This window comes from Pan paniscus, chromosome 16 (genome assembly GCF_029289425.2).
Source record: "Pan paniscus chromosome 16, NHGRI_mPanPan1-v2.0_pri, whole genome shotgun sequence".
In the NCBI taxonomy this organism is placed as follows: Eukaryota; Metazoa; Chordata; class Mammalia; order Primates; family Hominidae; genus Pan; species Pan paniscus.
Window position 1 is genome coordinate 47905496 of NC_073265.2, and position 25057 is coordinate 47930552.

At 35.6% G+C, this 25057-nt stretch overlaps 1 protein-coding gene across 1 annotated transcript in view; it reads right to left on the reverse strand.

Annotated features, from left to right (window-relative positions):
* The window catches only part of ADAM10 (ADAM metallopeptidase domain 10), a 153984-nt gene that overhangs the window by 47576 nt on the left and 81351 nt on the right, over positions 1-25057 (reverse strand). The window contains exons 5-7 of the mRNA XM_003827893.5: positions 21672-21772; positions 2693-2842; positions 533-625 (exon numbers count right to left, since the gene is read on the reverse strand). Of these exons, the coding sequence (XP_003827941.1) occupies positions 533-625; positions 2693-2842; positions 21672-21772 (344 nt within the window). The remainder of the gene's footprint in view (positions 1-532; positions 626-2692; positions 2843-21671; positions 21773-25057) is intronic.

The following is a 25057-nucleotide window of genomic DNA, read 5'->3' on the forward strand; positions in this document are numbered from 1 at the left end:
TTCTTTCCTGAAAGACTTCTCAAAACTTGATATATGTTACTGTGAGTTGTGAATTTTCCAGAAGATTATAGTACTAAGGGTTTTTCCAACTTCCAATTTTATTTAAACACTGTATTTATCCTTTTTCTCCCCTGGAACACCAAATGGAACATACAGTGAAAAATACTGCACAAAGCAAATTTTAGGAAACTGAGGGATAAATGGGGAAAAGTCAAGCACTATAGCCATAGTTATTGAAGGGTCAGAGCTTTCTTAATAATATGTTAATCAGACAGACTGAATACACACTTTACCTCTACTGTAGACCAGATTAAGACCTTATACATTTAATTCTTAAATCATAAACCCAAGTATCTGTGTGTGTGTATGGGTGTGTAAATGCCAGGAGTAAAAAAACTGCATCAACAGATACAATTAAATTAAACTACTTAATTCATAAAGATAAAATTAAAAGCAAGCTTTTGTGTGTGTGTGTAAACATGGTCTGGACTGTTTCACTTTTTAAGTGTTTTTAACTATTTAAGTTCCTTACTCTTATGCGTTTCACCATGAAACTGATGTTACGGATTCCGGAGAAGTCTGTGGTCTGGTAAATTGTATCAATCGCTTTAACATGACTGGATATCTATGATTTAAAAAAAAGAACATTTTAGAGGCAATGTTGAAATATGAAAAAGATTATAAATTTCCATTTCCAAAATCAGTAATTATTCATGTCCTGCCACATTCAAATTTTAAAATGTCAACATTATATACTGGACAGAAATATAAAAAAGATTAGTGAGCTGCGCTGAGAAGGGAGATTCTACTTTCTTTTCCAGACTCCTCTGGCCAATAATAAACATGCATACTTCTTTGTGGTTTTTTTTTTTCTTTTTTTTTTTTTGGAGACAGAGTCTTGCTCTGTTGCCCACGCTGGAGTGCAGTGTTGCAATCTCGGCTCACTGCAACCTCTGCCTCCCAGATTCAAGTGATTCTCCTGCCTCAGCCTCCCAAATAGCTGGGATTACAGGCGCCTACCACCATGCCCAGCTAATTTTTGTATTTTTAGTAAAGACAGGTTTCACTATGTTGGCCAGGCTCGTCTCGAACTCCTGACCTCAAGTGACCCACCCACCTGGGCCTCCCGAAGTGCTGGCATTACAGGCATGAGCCACCACAACTGGCCTAAACATATACTCTTGTTTCAGTCACATAAAAATTTTGTTTCCTCAATCCAATCCTACAACGTCACACGTCCATTCCTTTTCACATATTTCCTATGCCTAGAGTAGCCTTCTCTATTTATCCTTCAGACTCAGCTCAAACATTTTTATAAGAACTTCCCTGACGGCTCAGGACACACAGTCATTCCCTGACTTTAATCTTTCTATTGCTGCACATTCTGTAAACTTTGTTGACCCCTTTCTATATTCTTGGCACTGTTTTAGGCACTGGGGATATAGTGGTGAACAAAATACAGAAGGTCCCTATAAATTTACAGAGGCTTACTTTAGTAGCGGAAGAAAGGAGGGAGATAATACAAATATAATAAACATACATTCAGATTTTGCTAAATTCTACAAGGAGATAAACGATGATAAACCTAAAAGTATCCGTTTACCTAGCTGACCCCCAACTAAACTTTCTGACTTCTAAACCACTCTGTAAACAACCTTCCCAACTTCATTTACAAAAAGTACTCTTGCTACCATTTATGTGAAAACATGTATGTATACTCTCAAAGTTATTTTCAAAGAAACTGTAAAAACATAAACATAAAACATAAAACAAGATGGTCAAGTAAAAGCATTAACAATAATCATTTCAAAGGTAGCCCACGCTGCCAAACACTGCTAATGAAATTCCTAACTGCTCATAGGGCTCATTATAAATTCATGCTATTTTGTCTTGAAATTTATTTGTTCCTTGGTAAATCCTACAAAATCTCCTACCTTATCACTATTACGTTTTCCTCACTAGCTTCTCTTCCTCAACCTATTCACCATGTACAGATAGCTCCAATTTCTTCTCCTGTGGTTTCATTCTTTCCACATTCAATCTCTCAAGGCTACCCTTCCCTCAAGCTCTAGTTTCACATTTTCAAAATCCTAAGGGAAGAACTACCTAGCTTTTATACATGTTTAAAAGTAAGTTCATCCTCACCACCAAAATGATTCATTTATACTAGTCGTACCTCCATCTTCTCCATTTCAAATCCTTTGAGTCAAAAGTTCATTCATCAAATTCTTACTGGGTACCTTCCACACGAAGGACATTTTGAAGGGCACCCTCAAAATATTTATACTTTAATGAGGGTTGAGAAGACACAAGTACAAATAATAATGTAACTTAGAAAGTGCTACATACAATAAAAATACAGAAAAAAATTAAATACTTCCAGTTGGAAGGATTCCTCCAACTTTCCCTCCTTTAAGACCACAAATGAAAATTCAACTCTCTTTCCAAAGCTAAACTTCAGTGTCATCATCTCCTTCAGGAAATCATTGTCTTACCCCTCTCTTTTGACACTAAAATATCCCAACTGGTCTTTCAGTTATCCATGTACTTATCTTACACATTTTATCACATCACAACTGAAAACACATAGTTTTTCCCAAAAAGAGAATACACTAACTTAAATTTTTAAAGGAAAGAATAGGTATTATAAAACAATATGGGAACTACTAAAATAGCGCATAATCATAAATACCTGGGCAATCACAGCTTCTCGTGTTCCGTAATATTTAAAGAACAAATGATCAGTCTGAATATAAAGCTGACAAGTATTTTTTTCAGCTGAAGTTGTACGTTTTTTCCTCAGGAGTTCTGGACCATTAGCAGCATGTTCTTCTTGAGGTATCTATACATCAAAAAGTCATTTCTGATAATTAGCATGCTTCAATACTACCATTTTATCTAATTAAGAATACATACTATAAACAATTTCATATTCTGCTTTATATAACACCATAGGTATTTCTGCTGCCATTAAAAGTTCATAAAATCACTTTGTCTCATAATCTTCTCCATATAGATTATTTACTATCTATTCAAGGAACTCCTTCACTTTTAAACATTTTCAAAACATGTATTTTAATATGTATTCATTTAAATCTAAAGCAAGTTGTATAACAGCTTATAATACTTTGATATCTTCTCTACCTCACATCTAATACCCATCTACCATCCAGTTCTGTCAAATTTATCTCCTAAATACCTAAGGTATCTACCCATTATCTCTGGCTCCACCACTCTAGCCCAAGCTACCATTACTTGTTACCTAGAGTACTGCAGTAAGATCAGTTTAATCAACCAATAGCCACTAATGGCCTTACATCTCTTCTCCATACTGCAATGTTTTCAAAATGCAAATTTGAATATGTCATCCACCTCAATAATGTATTTCAATGACTTCCTATTGCTCTAAAAGATTAAGCCCAATATTCTTTATATGCTCCCCTAAGTATCAACATTACACAGCCTCTACTTAACTATCCAGCTTTTCTCATTCCACATTACTTCACAAAGAGACCCTACATTAGCCAACTCTAGCTGTCTGTGGTACAGCTATATAAGCTTTCTTTCCAATCCTCCACACACAGTCTATCTCCTGCCAGTCTTTGCACATGCTGACACTACCTCTTCTGATCTTGTTAATGGCTTCCTTCTTTCCTTAGACTTCGAGAAGGTCAATTCATCCATTATACCACTCCATAGAATCATATACCAATGTCTCTTACATAGTGCAACCTTACATTTATTTGTGGGATTATTTAATTTCTGTCCACATCCCACTTCACCCACTAGAATGTAAGTTCTGGAAAGAAGAAATTATCTCTGTTTGATCCTCACTGTAATGCTATCACCTAACACAGGCTTGGCAGCAAAGAGTAGACACTAAGTATCTCTTTTTTTTTTTTTTTTTTTTTGAGACAGAGTCTCACTCTGTTGCCCAGGATGGAGTGCAGTGGCACGATCTTGGCTCCCAGCAAGCTCCGCCTCCCAGGTTCGCGCCATTCTCCTGCCTCAGCCTCCGGCGTAGCTGGGACTACCGGCGCCTGCCACCACACCTGGCTAATTTTGTTTCTGAATTTTTAGTAGAGACGGGTTTTCCCCATGTTAGCCAAGATGGTCTCGATCTCCTGACCTCGTGATCCGCCAGCCTCGGCCTCCCAAAGTGCTAGGATTACAGAGCCACCACACCCGCCAAGTATTTCGTTTGAGAGTCTCACTCTGTTACCCAGGCTGGAGTGCAGTGGCATGATCACAGCTCAATGCAGCCTTAAACTCCTGGGCTCAAACAATCCTCCCGCCTAAGCTTCCCAAGTAGCTGGGGGACTACAAGCATGTATCACCATGCCTGGCTAATTTTTTAATTTTTTTGTAGAGACGGAGGTCTTCCTATGTTGCCCAGGCTGGTCATGAGCTCCTGGTCTCAAGTAATCCTCCTGTCTCAGCTTCCCGAAGTACTGGGATTACAGGCAGGAGCCACTGTGCCTGGCCTCAATTAAGTATTTCTTCAAAGAACTACCACTGCTATTGAATCCAGTCAAACATTTGTAAACACCTAAAAGGATCATCTTAAGTATTTTTGATGGCACAGTAATATAGAACCCAAATTGAATTTTAAGTCACAATTTCTTCTTCCTTGACATTTCCTTCTCCCTTAATAATTCCATGTGAACATACACAAAATGAAAAATTTGTATTATATGCCAAACACACAAAAAAGGGTAACTATGTGAAATGATGGAAATGTTTATTTGCTTCACTATAGTAACCATTTTGACTATCTATATGTGTCCCATAACATCATGTAATATACCTGATATATACACAATAAAACTTATTTTTAAAACAATTTGTATTATAGATGGGTACCAATACTACTGAAATAGTGTAACATTTGGGGGAACTGTCCCCAAAGCCTACCTTGAATACTGTTCCACTCAGGATTTTGATTTAGATGGTCTCCAGGTCTCAGTTTACACAGTTTGTAAATGACTCAAACATTGAGAAGTATTTCAAATCCACGTTATTTGTGAAATGCAGTTTATATTTACAATCATGTTATTCCACACAAAAAGGAATTTATCTTAGCTAATGGTGAAGTTTTATATGTGAAAGATTTTCTACTCCAGACCAAAGAAAAAAAAACTGGATGCTTTAATGTGAAAATTCTATTTAAAGAAAGGTTTTAAATAAGAAATCAGTCTGAAATATGAAAAAGAGTTCCAAGCAGAAAAAATAACATAAAGGTGTTCAAGTTTATTAATCAAGTAGTTCAGCTCTCCCGTATCTTCACTGGGTTTTATTTTTTGTACAACTGTTCTCTTATTTATCATATGATTTTTCTATTATTCCTTCCGGTTTTGTCAACTTTTGCCTTACATACTCTGAAGTTATAATATTATGGACATACAAATTAAAGGCTGCTATAACATAATGGAGAACTAAACTTTTTATCATTATGACATATCTATTTTAGTAATGCTTTTTTTTGCCTTAAAATCTACTTTGGCTGATAATAGACATATTTTTGTTAGAGTCATCAAATTTTACATCTTGTGCTGTTTTACTTTCCATCTTTTCTGCATCCTTATATTTTAGGAGCATTTTTTGTAAAACAGTTTGTGGGGTTTTGTTGCTGTTAAATCCAATCTGATAATATTTATCTTTTAATCGGTGCATTTAATCCATTTACCTTTAATATAATTACAGATATTTTGGGGTTTAAATCTCCAATTTTATTATCTTCTATTTGTCCTGCCTGTTCAATATTCTTCTTTATCTTCTTTCTTGCCTTGTTTTGGATTTTGAATTTTTATTCTATCCATTCCCCCATTAGCTTGTTAGTTATATATTTTACTAATACTTGACTTACCAAAATCAAATATAAATTATAACATTTACTTGTTCCTAGAAAAGAACCTCAGAACACTTAAATTACATTTTTCTCACTCCAATTTTAACTCCCTCTATATCCACATACACAACATACAAATATATACCACCCTACAAGTCTTTACTATTAGTGCTTTGTAGTATACAGTCAATACTCACTTAAAATTATCTAATGTGTTCTTTATTCAATACTTCATCTACAAGTTAGCATTTGAGCCCGCAATCTTTTCACCAGGAAAAAAACTACTTTTAGCGTGTCAGATGGTTATATATTTCATTTGAAATGTGTTCATTTTACTTTGATCTATTTTTCTGAGTAGAGCATCCTAGAGGATGGCAGTTTCTCTGTTTCAGCATATCCTACTGTCTTCTGTCTTTTTAACTGCTTCCAATGAGAAATGAGCTGCCATGTTTACTGTTGCTTAAGAGTGATTAAACTTTTTCTCACCAGCTGCTTTTAAGATTATATCTTTGGCTTTCAGACTTCTCAAATAATGTGCTATGGTATTGTTTTCAGTGTAAAGCATTTATCCTGCCCTAATTACAGGGCTTAATGAATTTGTTGTTTGATATCTCTCTGTTACATTGGAAAAATTCTCAGCCATTACCTGTCCTTGACTCTCCATTTTCCTCCTTCTAGGACATCAATTACATAATACATATATCAGACCTTCTGAAGGTATCATCTATTTCTCTTATGCTCTTTTCTGTATTTTCCATCCTTTTCTTAGCAGTTTGCTCTGTTTTCTTATACTATCCAAATCTAAATCCATCAAATTCCTAATTTTTGTTGTTAACATTGGTCAATTCTAAATTTCCCATCAAGTTCTTTTGTTAATTTTCAATTTTCTGCTAAAATTTTAAATTTAGTCTTTATGACTTGAATATATTAAAGTCTGTGTCAGATAATTTTCTTATCCAGGTACCATTTCCTTTGTCAGTTGACTCTCTTGTTCTTCCATCATGTTGTTTTGTTTGTTCATATACTGGTTACATTGAACTGAGTGCCAGGCTATGTATATGGATAACCACAGATTTGATGTGAAGTTGTGATTGACACCTTTCTCAAAAGATTTACTTTCACTTCTGGTAAGCAGAGTTAGGCTTGGTGCACTAGTAATCCTGGATCACCTTAATCCAGTCAGGGACTGAGATGTGGTGTGAAACTTTAATCCCTGTGAAGAGAGACTGAACATTTTATAATTTATACCCTTATTCTTAGGGAGTAGTCCTTCAAGGTCCCAACCAAAAGCTCTTCTGGGCAGATCCTAAACAATATTTTCATCCTCAGCCTCATGTGTCTGCACAGTTCTACTCTCCCTCTCAGTCTCTCAGCCACCTCCTCAGAAACTCAAAGACACACCTGGAGAAAAGGTAGAACCAAATACCAGTATCACCATTCTAGCTGTATACTTTTTTCTGAAATCTTGGCCGCATACTACTTCACAGTCATGTTATCTTTCCAATGCCTTCAAACAAATACACACAAATATACAAAACATGTATATGGAAATATACATACACATATATTTTTAAAATATTTTTATTTTCAGGCCAGGTCGCTTTATATTAGTTGTACTAATCAGTTGTTCTCTACTTCTTAAAAATAATTCTTTATTAATTTTATACATTGTGAATGCATAAAATTTTATACAAAGTTTATAACTTGTCTTCACTTTAAGGTGTCTTTTATTTTTAATATTCATATAGTGAAATATATTCATCTTTTTTATACTGAAAAGTCTTACATATTTAAAACATTTCTCCAGATCAAAATCCAAAATATTTTATAATATCTTTTGTGAAGTGTCTTTTCAAATATTTTGCCCATTATCCATTAAATTTTTTTATTTTTTGTTTTTAAATTTTGTGAGTACATAGGTATATATATTTATGGGGTACATAAGATATATAACACTTTGATAGGAATGCAATGTGTAAATCACATCATGTTAAATGGGGCATCCATCCCCTCAAGCATTTATCCTTTTTGTTACAAAAAATACAATTACACTCTTTTAGTTATTTTAAAATGTACAATTTAATTATTATTGACTATAGTTGCCCTGCTGTGCTTTCAAATACTAGGTCTTATTCATCCTTTCTAACATGTTTTTGTGCCCATTAACCATCCCCACTTCCCCCACCACTGCTCTAATACTCATGGCACCCTCTGGTAACCACCCTTCTACTCTCTATCTCCATGAGTTAAATTGTTTTAATTTTTAGCTCCTACAAATAAGTGAGAATATGTGAAGTTTGTCTTTCTGTGCCTAGCTTATTGCACTTAACATAATGACCTCCAGTTCCATCCATGTTGTCACAAATTACAGAATCTAATTCTGTTTTATGGCTAAATAGTATTCCATTGTGAATATGTACCACATTTTCTTTATCCATTCATCTATTAACAGACACTTAGGCTGCTTCCAAATCTTGGCTATTGTGAACAGTGCAGCAACAAACATGGGAGTGCAGCTATCTCTATGATGTATCTCTTCGGGTAGATGTGCAGCAGTGGGACTGCTGGATTATGGTAGTTCTATTTGTAGTTTTTTGAGGAACCTCCAAACTATTCTCCATAGTAATTGTACTAATTTGCATTCCCACCAACAGTGTGTGGCGGTTTCCTTTTCCCCACATCCTCACCAGCGTTTGTTATTGCCTGTCTTTTGGATAAAGGCCATTTTTACTGGGGTGAGACGGTATCTCACTGTAATTTTTATTTGCATTTCTCCGAAGATCAATGATGTTGAGCACCTTTTTATATGCCTGTTTGCCATTTGTATGTCTTCTTTTAGGAAATGTCTATTCAGATCTTTTGCCCATTTTTTAATCAGATTAGTTTTTTTCTATAGAGTTACTTCAGCTCCTTATATATTCTGGTTATTAATCCCTTGTCAGACAAGTAGTGTGCAAATATTTTCTCCCATTCTATGGGTTGTCTCTCCACTTTGTTAATTGTATCCTTTGCTGAGCCGCAGCTTTTAACTTGATGTGATCCCATTTGTCCATTTTTGCTTTGGTTGCCTGTGCTTATGGGGTTTTACTCAAGAAATTTTTGTCCACATGAAAGTGGGGAGTTTCTTCGACGTTTTCTTGCAGCAGTCTCACAGTGGAGCACTTAAATTTAAGTCTTAATTCATTTTGATTTGATTTTTGTATACGGTGAGAAATAGAGGTCTAGTTTCATTCCTCTGCATACGGATATCCAGTTTTCCCAGCACCATTTATTGAAGAGATTGTCTTTACCCCAATGTATGTTTTTGGCACCATTGTAAAAAATGCACTGTAGGTGTATCAATTTGTTTCTGAAGTCTCTATTCTGTTCCATGGGTCTACGTGTCTGTTTTCACGCCAGTATCATGTTGTTTGGTTACTATAGCGCTACAGTATAATCTGAAGTCAGGTAATATGATTCCTCCAATTTTGTTCTTTTTCCTCAGGATAGCATTGGTTATTCTGAGTTTCTTCTGGTTCCATAAAACATTTCAAATGGCTTTTTCTATTTCTGTGAAGAATGACAATGGCATTTTGGTAGCAATTGCATTGCCTTTTGTAATATGGACATTTTAACAACACTGATTCTTCCGATATACGAACATAGAGTATCTTTCCATTTTTTTCTGTCTTCTTCGATTTCTTTCACAGTGTTTTATACTTTTCATTGTAGAGATCTTTTACTTCTTTGGTTAATTCCTAGTTATGTAATTTTATTTGTGGCTACTGCAAATGGGATTGCTTTTCTTTTTCAGACTGTTTGTTGCTGGAAACAACAGTAGAAATGCTACTGATTTTTGTATGTTGATTTTGTATCCTGCAACTTTACTGTATTTGTTTATCAGTTCTAATAGTTTTTTGGTGGAGTCTATGGGTTTTTCCAAATATAAGATTATATCATCTGCAAACAAGGATATTTTGACTTCTTTGTTTCCAATTTGGGTGCACTTTATTTCTCTCACTTCTCTGATTGCTCTAGCTAGGACCTCCAGTACTATGTTGAGTAACAGTGCTGAAAGAAGGCATCCTTCTTGTGTTCCCAATCTTAGAAAAAAGGCTTTCAGGTTTTGCCCATTCAGTATGATACTAGCTATGGATTCACTGTACATCACTTTTATTATGTTGAGATACGTACCTTCTATACGCAATTTTTTGAGCATTTTTATCAGGAAGGGATTTTGAATTTTATCAACTGCTTTTTCAGCATCAATTGAAATGATCGTATAACTTTTGTCCTTCATTCCATTATGATGTATCACACTGACTGATTTGCATACGTTGAACCATTCTTGCATCCCTGGGATAAATACCACTTAGTCATGATGAATGATCTTTTTAATGAATTGCTAAATTCAGTTTGCTAGTATTTTGTTGATAATTTTTCTACCAATATTCATGAGACATAATGGCCTGTCATTTTCTTTTTTTGCTGCCTTTATCTGGTTTTGGTATCAGAGTAATACTGGCCTCCCAGAATGAGTTTGAAGTTTTCCCTCCTCCTCTATTTTTTGGAATAGTTTCAGTAGAATTGGTATTAGTTATATTTTAAATATTTGGTAGAATTCAACAGTGAAGCCACTGGGTCCCAGACTTTTCTTTACTGGAAGACTTTTTATTACAGCTTCAATTTCATTACTTGTTATTGGTCTGTTCAGGTTTTGAACATCATGGTTCAATCTTGGTAGGTTGTATGTGTCTAAGAATGTATCCATTTTCTCTACATTTTGCAATTTATTGGCATATAGTTGCTCAAAGTACCCACTAATGATCCTTTGAATTTCATCTATACCACTTGTGATGTCTCCTTTTTCATCTCTGATTTTATTTATTTAGGTCTTTCTTTTTTCTTAGTCTGGCTAAAGGTTTGTCAAGTTTGTTTACGATCTCAAAAAACAACTTTTTGTTTCTTTGATCTTTTATACTGTCTTCATTTCTATTTCATTTACTTCTGCTCTTATCTTTATTACTATTTCTTTTCTTCTACTAATTTCGGGTTTGGTTTGCTCTTGCAAAATGCATCGTTAGTGCATTTATTTGAAGTTTTCTTTCTGGATGCAGGCATTTATAGCTATATAAACTTTCCTCTTAGTACTGCTTTTACTGTATCCTACGCGTTTTGGTATGTTGTGTTTTCTTTGTTTTTGAGACAGCGTCTCCTTCTGTTGCCCAGGCTGCAGTAAAGTGGCACAATCTTTCTCACCACAACCTCCTCCTCCTGGGTTCAAGCAATCCTCCTGCCTCAGCTTCCCAAGGACCTGGGACTACAGGCATGCACCACCACACCTGGCTAATTTTTAAACTGTTTGTAAAGAAAAGGTCTTACTATAGACCCCAGGCTGGTCTCAAACTCCTGGGCTCAAATGATCATTCCACATCAGCTTCCTAAAGTGCTGGAATTACAGACATGAGCCACCACTCCTAGCCAGTAAGTTGTGTTTCCATTATCGTTTAAGAAATTTTCCAATTTTCTTTTTAATTTTTTCACTCACCCATCGGTCATTCAGGAGCATATTGTTTACTTTCCATGTGACTGTATAGTTTCAAAGACTCCTTTTGTTATTGATTTCTAGTTTTATTCAAGTGTAGTCAGAGAAGATACCTGATATTATTTCAATTTTTTGAATGTTTGAAGACTTGTTTTATAACCAAACATATGGTCTGTTCTTGAGAATGATCCAGGTGCTGAGGAGAAAAAAATGTGTATTCTGCAGCCATTGGAAGAAATGGTCTATAAATACCTGTTAGGTCCATTTGTTCTATACTGCAGATTAAGTCTGATGTTTCTTTGTTGATTTTCTGTCTGGAAGGTCTATCCATTGCTGAAAGTGGGGTGTTGAAGTCTCCAGCTATTACTGTATTGAAGTCTATCTCTCTCTCTTTAGCTCTAATAATATTTGCTTTATATAACTGGGTGTTCCAGTGTTGGGTGCATATACTTATTAGGCCATTTTTGCGTTGTTACAAAGAAATAACTGAGACTGAGTAATTTATCAAGAAAAGAGTTTTAATTGGCTCATGGTTCTGCAGGCTTTACAGGAAGCATCGTGCTGGCATCCGCTTGGCTTCTAGAGAGGTCTCAGGAAGCTTATAAGCATGGGCAGAAGGTGAAGGGGGAGCAGGCACATGACATGCTGGAAGCAGGAGCAAGCAAGAGTGTCTGTGGGGGGAGATGCCACACACTTCTAAACCACCAAATCTCATGAGAACTCACGATCACAAAAACAGCACCAAGCCATGGGGGATCTGCCCCCATGATCCAAACAACCCCCACCAGGTCCCACCTCCAGCACTGAGGATTACAATTCAACAGAAGGTTTGGGCTGAGACAAATATCCAAACTATATTAATATATATTTACAGTTGTTAAATCCTCTTGCTGAACTGATCCCTTTGCATGCATACATACATATATATATTCTTTTTTTTTTTTTTTTTGAAACAGAGTCTTGCTCTGTCACCCAGACTGGAGTGCAGTGGCCCGATCTCAGCTCACTGCAACCTCCACCTCCTGGGTTCAAGTGATTCTCCTGCCTCAGCCTCCTGAGTAGCTGGGATTACAGATGCCCACCACCACACCCAGCTAATTTTTGTATTTTTAATAGAGACAGGATTTCGCCATGTTGGCCAGGCTGGTCTTAAACTCCTGGCCTCAGGTGATCCACCCACCTCAGCCTCCCAGACTGCTGAGATTACAGGCGTGAGCTGCCAGGCCCGGCCCCCTTTATAATTATATAGTGACTATCTTTGCCTCTTACAGTTTTTGTCCTGAAATCTATTTTGACTGATACAAGTATAGCTACTCCTGCTCTTCTGGTTTCCACTGGGATGGAATATCTTTTTCCACCATTTTATTTTCAGTCTATGTGTATCTTTACAGGTAAAATGTGTTTCTTGTATGCAATAGATCATTGGATCTTCGGGGTTTTTTAATCCATTTAGCTACTCTATGTCTTTTGATTAGAGACTTTGGTCCACTGACATTCAATGTTATTACTGATAAGTAAGGACTTACTCCTGCCACTTTGTTTTTTGTTTTCTGGTTGTTTTGCGGCCTTCTCTTCCTTCTTTCCTTCCTGACTTCCCTCTAGTGAAGCTGATTGTCTCCGGTGGTATGATTTAATTTCTTGCTTTTTATTTTTTGTGTATCTATCATATGTTTTTTGATTTGAAGTTACCATGAGGCTTGCAAATACTATCTTACAATCCTTATTTTAAACTGATGACAACAGTGATTGCATAAATAAGGAAGCAAAAAGAAGACTAATAAAAACTTTACACTTTAACTTTGTCCCCCTGCTTTTTAACTTTGTTTCTATTCATGCCTTATTGTAGTGTCTATATCCTGAAGAGTTATTTTTTATCAGTTCATCATTTAGTCTTTCTAATCAAGATATGAGTAATTTATATACCATAATCACAGATACACAATATTCTGTGTACTTATTATTACCAATGAGTTTTGTACCATCATATAATTTCTTATTGCTCGTTCACATCCTTTTCTTTCTGACTGAAGAACTCTATTTAGCACTTCTTGTAGGACAAGTCTGGTGTTGATGAAATCCATCTGTTTTTGTTACTCTGGGAAAGTCTTTATTTCTCCTTCGTGTTTGAAGGCTATTTCCCTGAATATACTGCTATAGGATAAAAAATTTTTTCCTTCAGCACTTTAAACATGTCATGCCACTCTCTCCTGGCCTGTAAAATTTCTATTGAAAAGTCTTCTGCCAAATTTATCAGAGCTCCATTGTAGGTTATTTGTTTCTTTTTTCTTGCTGCTTTTAGGATCTTTTCTTTATGGCCTTTGCTGGTTTGATTATTAAATGCCTTGAGTTAGTCTTCATTGGGTTAAATATGCTTGGTGCTTCATAACCTTCTTACACTTGAATGTTGACATCTTTTTCTAGGTTTGAGAAGTTCTCTGGTATTATCCCTTTGAATAAACTTTTTACCCCTATCTCTTTCTCTACCTCCTCTTTAAGGACCTAATTCTTATGTTTGCCCTTTTGAGGCTATTTCCTAGATATTATAGGTGTTCTTCATTATTTTAGAGTATTCTTTTTCTTTTTTGTCTCCTCTGACTTTACATTTTCAAATAGCCTGTCTTCAAGCTCACTAATTCTTCTGTTTTATCAATTCTGTTACTAAGAGACTCTGATGCACTCTTCAGTATGTCAAGTGCATTTTTCAACTCTAGAATTTCTGCTTGATTTTTTTTAATTATTTCAATTTGTTTTTTAAATTTATCTCATGGTATTCTGAATTCCTTCTCTGTGTTATCATGAATTTCTTTGAGTTTCCTCAAAACAGCTATTTTTAATTCTCTGTCTGAAAGGTCACCTATCTCTGGATCCATTCTCCAGGATTTGTCCCCAGTGCCTTATTTAGTTTCTTTGGTGAAGTCATGTTTTCCTGGATGGTCTGGACGCTTGTGGATGTTGGTTCATGTCTGGGCATTGAAGAGTTACATATTCACTGTAGTCCTCACAGTCTGGGCTTATTTGTGCCTGTCCTTCTTGGAAAGGCTTTCCAGGTGCACTGTCCATTTTTTAATTGGGGTTTGTGCTTTTTTTTTTTGTCTTAAATGAGTTATAACAGTTCTTTAATATTCTGGAAAAAAGCCTTTTATCAGAGATATTGTGGACATTTTCTCGGTCTGTGGCTTGTTTTCCTATTTTTCTTAACTATGTTTTTTGAGGCAAGGTTTTTCAATTTGATGAAGTCAGTTTATACATGTTTTTCATAGGGAATTTTTGTGCCCTGAGAAATTGTTATCACAAGTCACAAAAATTTCTCCTATGTTTTTTCCTAGTTTTAGTTTTAGCTTTGGCATATAGGTCCATTTTCCATTTTGAGTTAATTTTTGTATAAGGTGTGAAGTATAGGTGAATCTCAATTTTTTTTTCATATGGATATCCAATTGTTCCAGTATCATTTGTTGAAAAGACTGTTCTTTCCTCTTTTAAATTACCTTGGGACTTTTGCCAAAAATCAACTGACCATGTGGACTCTCTATGTTGCTACATTTACCTACATGTTTACCCTTAGGTCAAGATGATACTATCTTGATTACTGTAACTTTATACTAAGTCTTAAAAACCAAATACTATTAAATCTTCCATCCTTGTTCTTTTTTGAAAATTGTTTTGTCTATTCTAGATCTTTTACACCTTTCAGTATAACTTTTAGAATCAGTTTGTCAATTACTAGATAAATGTCCACTGGAAGTCTTGATACTGACTGCACTGAATCTGCAGAACAATTTGGGGAGAACTGACATATTAACATTGAGGATTCCAACCACAAACAAAGTTTATTTCTCAATTTATTTAATCTTTAATTTTTCTTGGCAATGTTTTCTAGTTCTTCATGTACACATCTTGCACATATTTTGTTAAATTTATTCTACATATTTTATATTTTGATGCTATTTTAATTTTTTTCATTTTCTAAATATTCATTGCCAGTATATAGAATATGACTGATTATACCAACTTTTAGCCTATGTCCTTGATAAGTCTGCTTATTGATTCTAGTAACTTTTTCTAGGTATACTCTTGTATTACCTTTAACTACTTCCTTTATAATCTGTATGCCTTTCATTTATTTTTCTTGCCTTATTATGGTGGCTAGGACTTTGTGTATAATGCTGAGTAGAAGTTTTTACTCCTTGGCTGGGCGCAGTGGGCTCACACCTGTAATCTCGGCACTTTGGGAAGCCGAAGCAGGCAGATCATGAGTTCAAAAGTTCAAGACCAGCCTGACCAACATGGTGAAAGCCCATCTTTACTAAAAATACAAAAATTAGGTGGGCGTGGTGGTGCGCACCTGTAATCCCAGCTACTCAGGAAGCTGAGGCAGGAGAATCACTTGAACCCGGGAGGTGGAGGTTGCAGTGGGCCGAGATCACACCACTGCACTCCAGCCTGGGAGACAGAGCGAGAATCCGTCTCAAAAAAGAAAAAAAAAAAAGCTTTTATTCCTGGTCTCAAAGGAAAAGGACTTAGTCTCTCACTTTTAAGCATGGTATCAGCTGTAGGTTTTTTATAAAAAGCTCTTACTAGCCTAAGAAAGCTTCCTCCTATTTTTAGTTTGCCATGTGTTGAGTGCTGAAATTTGGCAATGCTTTTTTACTAGTCTACTGAGATAATCAGAGGGGTTTCATCCTTTATTATGTTTATGTGGTGGATTACACAAATTTTCTAATGTTAATCAATTTTGCATTTCTGGTATAAACTTCATTTGAGCATAATGTGGTTTTTTATATATATTGCTGGATTTCACTTGCTAATATTTTAAGAAATTTTACTTTTACATTTCTGAGGAATATTGGCCTGTAGCTTAGTTTTCTTGTAATGTCTCTGGTATGACTATCAAAGTAACACTGCCCTCATAAAATGTGTTATGAAGTTTTCTCTTTCTTTTTTTGAGACAGAGTCTCGCTCTGTCGCCCAGGCTGGAGTGCAGTGGTGCAATCTCGGCTCACTGCAAGCTCCGCCTCCTGGATTCATGCCATTCTCCCGCCTCAGCCTCCCCAGTAGCTGGGACTACAGGCGTCCACCACCACACCCAGCTAACTTTGGTTTTGGATTTTTAGTAGAGACAGGGTTTCACTGTGTTAGGAAGGTCTCGATCTCCTGATCTCGTGATCCACCTGCCTCGGCCTCCCAAAGTGCTGGGATTACAGGTGTGAGCCAACACGCCTGGCTGTTTTCTCTTTATTTTCTTAAGGACTTTAAGACTGTCTTTAAGGATAAACTCTGAGAATATGGATCCATAAATTAATTCATAGCATAATTAACTAAACCCAATTTCTGTTCCATCATTTTATGACCCAAATCCAAAACAATTAGCTATTTTCTTTTCTTTTTTTTCTTTTTCTTTTTTTTTAAATAGGGTCTCACTCTGCAGCCTGGGCTGGAGTACACTGGTGCAATCAATCATGGCTCACTGCAGTCTCAACCTTCTACATTCAAGTAATCCTCCTACTTCAGCATCCTGACAAGCTGGGCCTACAAGAGTGAACCATCTCACCTAGCTCTTTAAATGTTAAAACTGTGTCTTTTCGTTTAAATTGCATTTCTTTTACACTCATTTGGTCTTTTTTTTTTTTTAATCACTCTAACCATCTCAGTTTCTTAATTAACGTGCTTAGTCCATTTATATTTTTTTAATTAAAAAAAATTGAGACAGGGTCTCGCTGTGTTGGCCAGGTTGGTCTTGAACTCTTGGCCTCAAGCAATCTTCACACCTCAGCAGTCCATTTATATTTAATGCAGTCATCAATATGGTTAGATTTAAACTTACCACCTTGCTATTTATTTTCTATTTGTCCCATCGGTTTTTTGTTCCTTTTTCTCTTCTTCCTAACTTCTCTTAACTGTTTTTAAATACATTTGATTTATTTTATTAACCTGCTAAATTATTTCCTCTTCTTTTTTCAATGGTTGCTCCAAGGGCAGAGGAAATTCCTGCAAACTTTTTCTGAAAAGGCCTAATAGTAAACATTTAGACTTTTGAACAACATGTAGTTGTTCTCTATCACAACTCTTCAATTCTGCCACTGTAATATAAAAGCAGCCATAGACAACCTATCAATGAATAGGTGTGGCTGTGTTCTCATAAAACTTTACTTACAAAAGCAAACATCTGGCCCACAGGCCGTAGTTTGCTGACCCCGGCTCTACGGTTTACAATATCCATCTTTATCACGGCACAGTTTACCTGTCAAAATTACATCACTTCACAAATTGTTTAAGAAACATACTTCTATTCTTCTTTCTCTTGTCCTTTGCACTACTGTCATAAATTTTGATTCTCTGTATATTACAAAATCCATTATACCTTATTATTTTGACTTAGGTAATAATCTCTTGAAGATTTTTTTAAATGAGAAAAAAACTGCTTAATATTTATCTATATAGTTACTATTTTATGTTCTTCACTCTTCTGTGTGTATCTGAGTTTCCATCTGGTATCTTTTTCTGCCTGAAGAACTTCCTTTAATGTTTCTTACAGTGTAGGTCACCTAGACACAAATTCTCTCAATTTTTATTTAAGAAGATCTTTAATTTGCCTTGTTTTTGAAAATTATTTTCACTGAATATAGAATCCTAGTTTGGCAGGTTTTCTGTCAACACTTTGAAGATGTTATTCTATGTCTTCCAGTTTGTACTGTGTAATGAGAAGTCACCAGTTATACTTATCTTTGTTCCCCTGTATGTAAATGTATCTCCTTTTCTCTGCCTGCTTTTATGGTTTTTTATGATTTTCAGGTGTTTCCAATAATTTAATTGTAATATACCCTGGTATGGTTTTCTTTGTGTTTATCCTGCACGTGTTTCATTGAGTTTCTTGGACCATGAATTGAAATTTTTCCTAGTATCTGAAAAATTCGGAGGCATTAATTTTTAAATATTTTTTTCTGCATCTCTTCCCGCTGGATGTCAATTATTTTCCCTCTGTGCTTAGATATGGATACTGTCTATTTTATTTTCCTTTACTCAAGTATATTCATATTGAGTTCTGCAGTAATTTTCTTTTAAGCCTATCCACTAAATTTTTTACCTCAGATAATATATTTTTCACCCTAGAAAAATATATTTCCATTTGGTTCTTTATTAGAATTTCCATTCTCTCCTTTTTGTGTTCATGTCTTTAATTCTTTGAACATACTAATAATACTTGTTTTAAAGTCCTTGCGTGTTAACATCTGTAATTAACAGACGTTATGTTTCCATTTAGGTGGCTTTTCTCCTTATTATGAATCACATTTTTCAGTTTCTTGTCATCTAGTAATGTTCTTTGAATGTTGAACACTGAATGTTATACTGTTGAGTATCTGGACTTAGTGTCCTCCTTTAACAAATATTATTGAGCTTTTCTCTGACAGACAGCTAATTTATTTGAAAAGCAGTTTGACATTTTTGAGGTTTGTTTTTCTGCTTAGGAAGGGCAGGTCTGAAGTAGCTTCTACTCTAGTGCTAGGTTAGCCCTGCTACTACCACGGCTTGGGATATCTAATAAGTGTAATTTTTTTAGAGACAGGGTCTCGCGCTGCTGCCCGGGCTGGGGTGCCATGGCACAATCATGGATCACAGCAGCCTCAACCACCTGGGCTCAAGAAATCCTCTCGTCTCAGCCTCCAGAGTAGCTGAGACTACAGGTGCTCATCACCACACCCAGCTAATTAAAAATAATAATTATTATTATTATTATGGAGATGAGATCTGGCTAGTTTGCCCAGGCTGGTCTCGCACTCCTGGCCTCAAGTGGTCCTACTGCCTCAGCCTTCTAAAGTGCTGGGATTCACAGGCATGAACCACCACACCTGGCCCAAGTATTGTTTTTGACAGTTGTTCATTTCACAGAGTCCAGGTAGTTTTTCTTTGTCTCATGGTTTTCTCAAAGAATTTCATCCCGTGCAGGCAGGCACAGCTTAGTATTCAGCTAAGACTCAAGGAAAGCAACACCTGTGCAGATATCTGGAGGTTTTCTCAACACAGCTCTCTCCTCTCAGGTATTGTGCTCGTAAGTCCAGACACCTCAGTCTTCCTGAACTCTTACTTCTAACTCTTCAACTCAGCAACACTGCTGTGTTTTTATCCTTCTTGAGATCTCCTTCTGTGTGTCATATCTGAAATTTCGACTCCAGCCAAGAAGTCAGGGAAATCACAGAGATATTTATTTCCTCACTCAGATCTCAATCCTGCAATGCTTGTTTTCTAATGTTTGAAAATAATTGTTTGAAATATTTTGTTTGGTTTTCTAGTTGTTTATTGTAGAAAGCCTAGTTAGATATCAGTTACTCTATCACAGCTTGAAAGGGAAATCTGCAAGTTTCAAAGTTTTCATTTTAGACATTTAAAACTTCAATCCATCTAGACTTTTCTGTTGTAAATATGGACTTCATTTACAGCCTGGACTTTACTGTTGTAGGATGGTGATCCAACTTCATCTTTTTTCAAATAGATAAAACATTTTTTTCTGGATCCATTTATTCAATGGTCCTCACTTTTCCTTACTAATTTGAGATTGCATCTCTACCACATAACAAAGTTTCATATATGCATGGGTCTTTTTCTAAGCACTCATTTTTATTCCGCTAGTTAATTTGTCCATCCTTGTGCTATCACACTCTCAATTATTATAGCAAGTCTTAATACCTCCTAGGGTAAATCCCTCTTTCCCTCTTTCCTGTTCATCATCTTTAAATGGGCCCTACTTCTTCTTAGTCCTTACTTTTCCATATAACATTTTTGACCCATTGAGTGTTGTGAATAAGCCTGTTGTAATGTGTATTGGACTACCATTGAATCTACAAATCAATACAGGGAGAACTGATAATTTTATAATATTATTATTTCCCATTAATATGGTATATCTCTCCATTCATTTAAAATCAATCTTCCTTAATATTTTTATAAAGGTTTGATTTTCCTTATATAGGTCTTATAATTCTTTGTTACATTTATTCTATAATATATAATACTCTCTGACATTATTAACAATGTCCACCCTTTCATTATATTTCTGGTAGTCTACTCGTGGTATAAATAAATGCAACCTACTTTTGTATATTAATATTTTATCAAGCACCATGCTAAATTCTATCATATCTAACAGTCTATAATCTCAACCCCTCTATCCAAATTGCCAATACATTAGTACAGGCCACTATCACTTCTCAACTGAATAACTACAACAACTTCTCATTAGTCTTCTAAACTCTAGTCTTAAACTCTACCCTCATGTTAAAAATTCTTTACTGATCTTTCTGTCTCCTTGGCCTTTGTATGTACTGTTCCTCCTGCTTGGAATAGTCTTTCCATATCCTCATGGCTAACCTAACTCCTACTTATTCTTAAGGTCTGATTATTGCCTTCAAATACTTATAAGGCTAGATTAGCTATTCCTCTTGTGTGTAGAGTATCATCCTATACTTAACCCTCTCCTACTACTCTAAATTGTTTCTCTGTGTCTCCAATTAAACGATAACCTTTTGAGAATAGCCTTCATCTTAATCTCCACATATTCCCAGAACTTTCCACGGTCTCTGACATAAGGCAGAAGATCAATATGTACTTCTTCAATACATATAAGAATAAAATCTCACTTAACACTAGAAAGACCCACCTGAAACAGAATTGTTTATGCCATTTTACAGATCAAAGAATAGATCTGAATACAAATATTCATGGCTCAAGAAACATAACTCTACCATACTACTTTTAGAAAGGATGTCCAAAATATATGATAAATGTTTTATCATAAAAGAAAAAATGTTTTCTCATTTTGAACTTATGTTTTGAATAACTATAACCTGTCACCTATGACTAAAGAAAAAGGAGGGGAAAAAATAATTAAAATACAAAAAGTCCTGAGATTTTTATTAACATGACCAACCAGATTGTCTGCCGACACACAACATTCAGTGTTAAAAATGAGGAATACCTTGGCAAACCAAGGCAAGTGGTCACTCTAATTTTAATACTAATAAAAATATTTACATTTCTATAAAACATTTGTTTTCTTTTATAACAAAACATGTAAAGGATAGTATATTTTAGACTTGTAATGTCTTTTGGGTCACATATATTTGTATTCAAACCTCTGTCCTATCTCTTTATTATTGGCACGTTACCTGGCCTCTTTGAGCATTAAAAAACATTCCCCATAGTGGTGTTAAGTCTTTCAGAAATCCTAGAACATATATTTTAAATGTAGATATACATCCTCAAGTTCATTTCCATTTCCTAAATGCAAGCTAGTGTTAAAATCCTTACCTGTGTTACTTCCTCTACACCAGTCATCTGGTATTTCCTCATTCTTTCAAATACTGAATGATCTGCACAGCCCCCCTGAGGACCGTATTTATGGGGATAGTCTAAAATACAAAGAAGAAACGTCATTAACACATTTAGGTATAACGAATTATAAATGAGAATTATAAGTAAAAATTTAACTGTCTTAACTAATGAAAACCATAAATGCTTATTAAGCACCTATGGAAAAGACATTATGCTAGGCATTTTAATGCAAAACCTAGCAGGTTCCTAAGTTCTCCCTCAATAAAAACCACTGGTCTTTAGCTTTTTGTCATATAGATGATTTGTGAATTCTAAAAAAGGGCAATAACCACTCATTATTCTGACCCTATCACCAATATACTGCATTCGGCTGTCACCAAGAGAGTATCTATGTTTCTGGTCCATCATCTGGCAGGGGTCAAGAGAATCCTTCTGCAGTATTCCTGAGCTCCATCAGGAGGACTCTAGCAAATATAAAAGAGAACCCCAAAACTCTTCCTATTCTTGGGAAGATACTCCCCACCCCTCATTTCACAAAACACAACTATCTACCACTTTCTCCCTTAGGACCATTAAGACTATTCTCATAGTAGCTCAGTTTTACAGTTATGTGACTGTATCACTGACTACCCCAACTTATTACAGGCATTTGTTGTCACCCAAGTCACTACTGCCCTTATTTCCTTATTTTTAGATCCTGACTTACTGTCAGTCTCTCTGACACCACCTCATCATCATGACTGATGACATCATTCATCATTCATTCATCATCATTCATCATTCATGACGATGATCCTTCCAATACACTCAGTTCTTTTCTCCAGTGATTTTTTCCTACCTCAGTTTCTCATTTCCATAGTTACTCTTCTGAACTTGTCACTATTGATAACTGAAAGCACTGCATAATCTCAACTTCTTGTATTCTACTTTCTTTCCACCACTTATCTTTTCAGCACATTCCCTCTAGGTTCCATCAACCCTTTAACATCAGTGAGACCCTTTAATCCACCAATGCTACCACCTTATTGTCTATCACCAGATATTCTTTCTCTTCCTTATTCAGTTTAAATCCCACAGTCAATTATTATTATAATTACACCACTGCATTCACCATCAACTCCCTTGTGCTCCACCCCAACGCCCCTGAAGGGAGTTGATGGTGAATGCACTGGTGTCTTACTTACTTCAGAAGTGTAACTATGAAAGAGAGAAGCTCCTCCTGAAGCTGAATGAGGCTAAAGAAAAACTAGTAATTCCAGTCTCATTCAAAAGTCATGATCTATAACCTCAAGCAGTTCCTTAATGCCAGCTAGCAACTGAATTTCCAGAATCTATTCTCAATTTCATTCACCTAGTTAACACCAGGCAGTCCTTGCTTTGCCACACCAGTAAGTGCCAGTCATAAAACTGACCATGCAAGCTGAAACTATGCAAAATGATCTTAATAATCAATGGGGAAAAAATTACAACTGTTATGTGACCTTTAAAATCTTTTGTCAAAACCCTAAAACTCACTTACCATTGGTTATTAATGTATAGGGGAACAAAAAAAAACATTTATTTAGTACATTGTTACTTAAAACATTGGGATTTTAAAAGAATTAGTGATTTATTTCTTCGCAAACTGAATTTTATATATCACGAATTAAAAATATAAATTCCTTTTGAAAGCTTGAAACTTAGGGTAAAAAAAATTTCCAAATATTTCCAAAGCAACAAAACAGTATTTATATATGCTTCAAATTCTGTCAGCACAAAACTCTCCCAATAGAAAGGGTCAAGCATAGAATTTTTCCCATATACTTTCAAAATTTCTAAAAGATGCTGTTTTCCTTGGTCACCACATTAACTATAAAAATGGACAATGACATTTTCCCTCTAAAATTACTAACAATATAATCCTCATTTCTAGAAAAAGCCTTTGTTCAACTAATGAATAAGCCCTCATTGAGATGCTAAATCATAGGATGCACTGTAGTTCCCCTGAAAAGGCCAAACAGCATATTCTTTCACAAACAATGAGTCATGGGTGTAGAATATTCGGCCTATTTAAAACAAAGATCAGCTTTAGATCTATTGCCTTTCTTCCAGTTCCTCTGCCAGCCTCTTGCTTTTGTTTTGTTGTTCAAGACACAAATATAAATAGTACATATATTGTGACTCTAACTCAAGCAGGAAATAGCTCTAGTTAACTCTCAATCATCCACTCTTTCAAGGAGGAATATTTACAGTTCAGATTCTCTGTCGAACAGAACTAGGCATAAAATACTCACTTTTTGCACCCTCACTACCTCCAGCAGGGTACCCCTCAGCCTTATGTGACTAGCAGCTCAGAAACTTAACTGCAACGTCCAAGGCCTTGGCTATGAGATGACCCTCTAATAGTCAAAACTGGATGGTAATCCCTCCAACAATATGCCATGAATCACCAAAGCCAATTTTTAAAAATCTGCATTAATTGAATTTAAAATAGAATGACTTCTATAGAATAATATTATTATGCATAAAAATTATTTTTTTTAGTATCCAGAGTATCATGAGGTGGGGGCCTTGTCCATGAAAATCGTCATTTATTCCCAAAGTTGCCTACATCAACAAGGATTCACTGATGGAGAGTAGAAGAAAGGATAGGCTCTTTTTTTTTCTTTTGAGAAGAAATGAAAAGTTTGGAGACAGGAAAGAACTCCAAATGTTCTTCCTCCTAATTCCAGTGGATGGGAGGCCGTTTCTCCCAGGTAACAATTCTCATGTTTTCCCAATCCCCATGTCTAATTTCTGTTTTGGGGGGGTAAGTGGGCATAAGAAAAGCACAGAGTGATTGTCCCTAGAAAGAGGAGGAAGTTGAAAATGACCCCACTTTCCACAAGCACTTACAACACTGATCTCTCTGGAAACAGAGATGAGGAAGAGGGCCAGACATGTCACTCCTCACCCCATGGGTTTTAGAAAGAAAGGGTTACTATTGGCAGCCAAAGGATAATGAGAGTCAGGTCAACCAGAGAAATGTTGCTTTATTATTCTGATCAATGACAAACAGAATTACTAGACTCTAAAGTGTTTAAGGAAGAACCTTTGCCCTATTCATTATTGTATGGATAGTTTCTAAAAGTGTCTTGTACAGATTAGGCACTCAAAAAATGTTTATTAACAAATTAATCAGTTGTTAAACCTGTAAAACTTACAACTGACACTTGGAATGAAAACTTGTAACATACTAACTTTAAGTGACCATTATTTACGTGTATTTGACTTGGGACTATACAGCTATACACAGGGGTGAATGGGTGACTAGGCCAAAGAACATGCGAATCTCTTTTCCTTTCTTTAGTTCCCAAGCTGTGACAACTGAAAAGAAATATTGT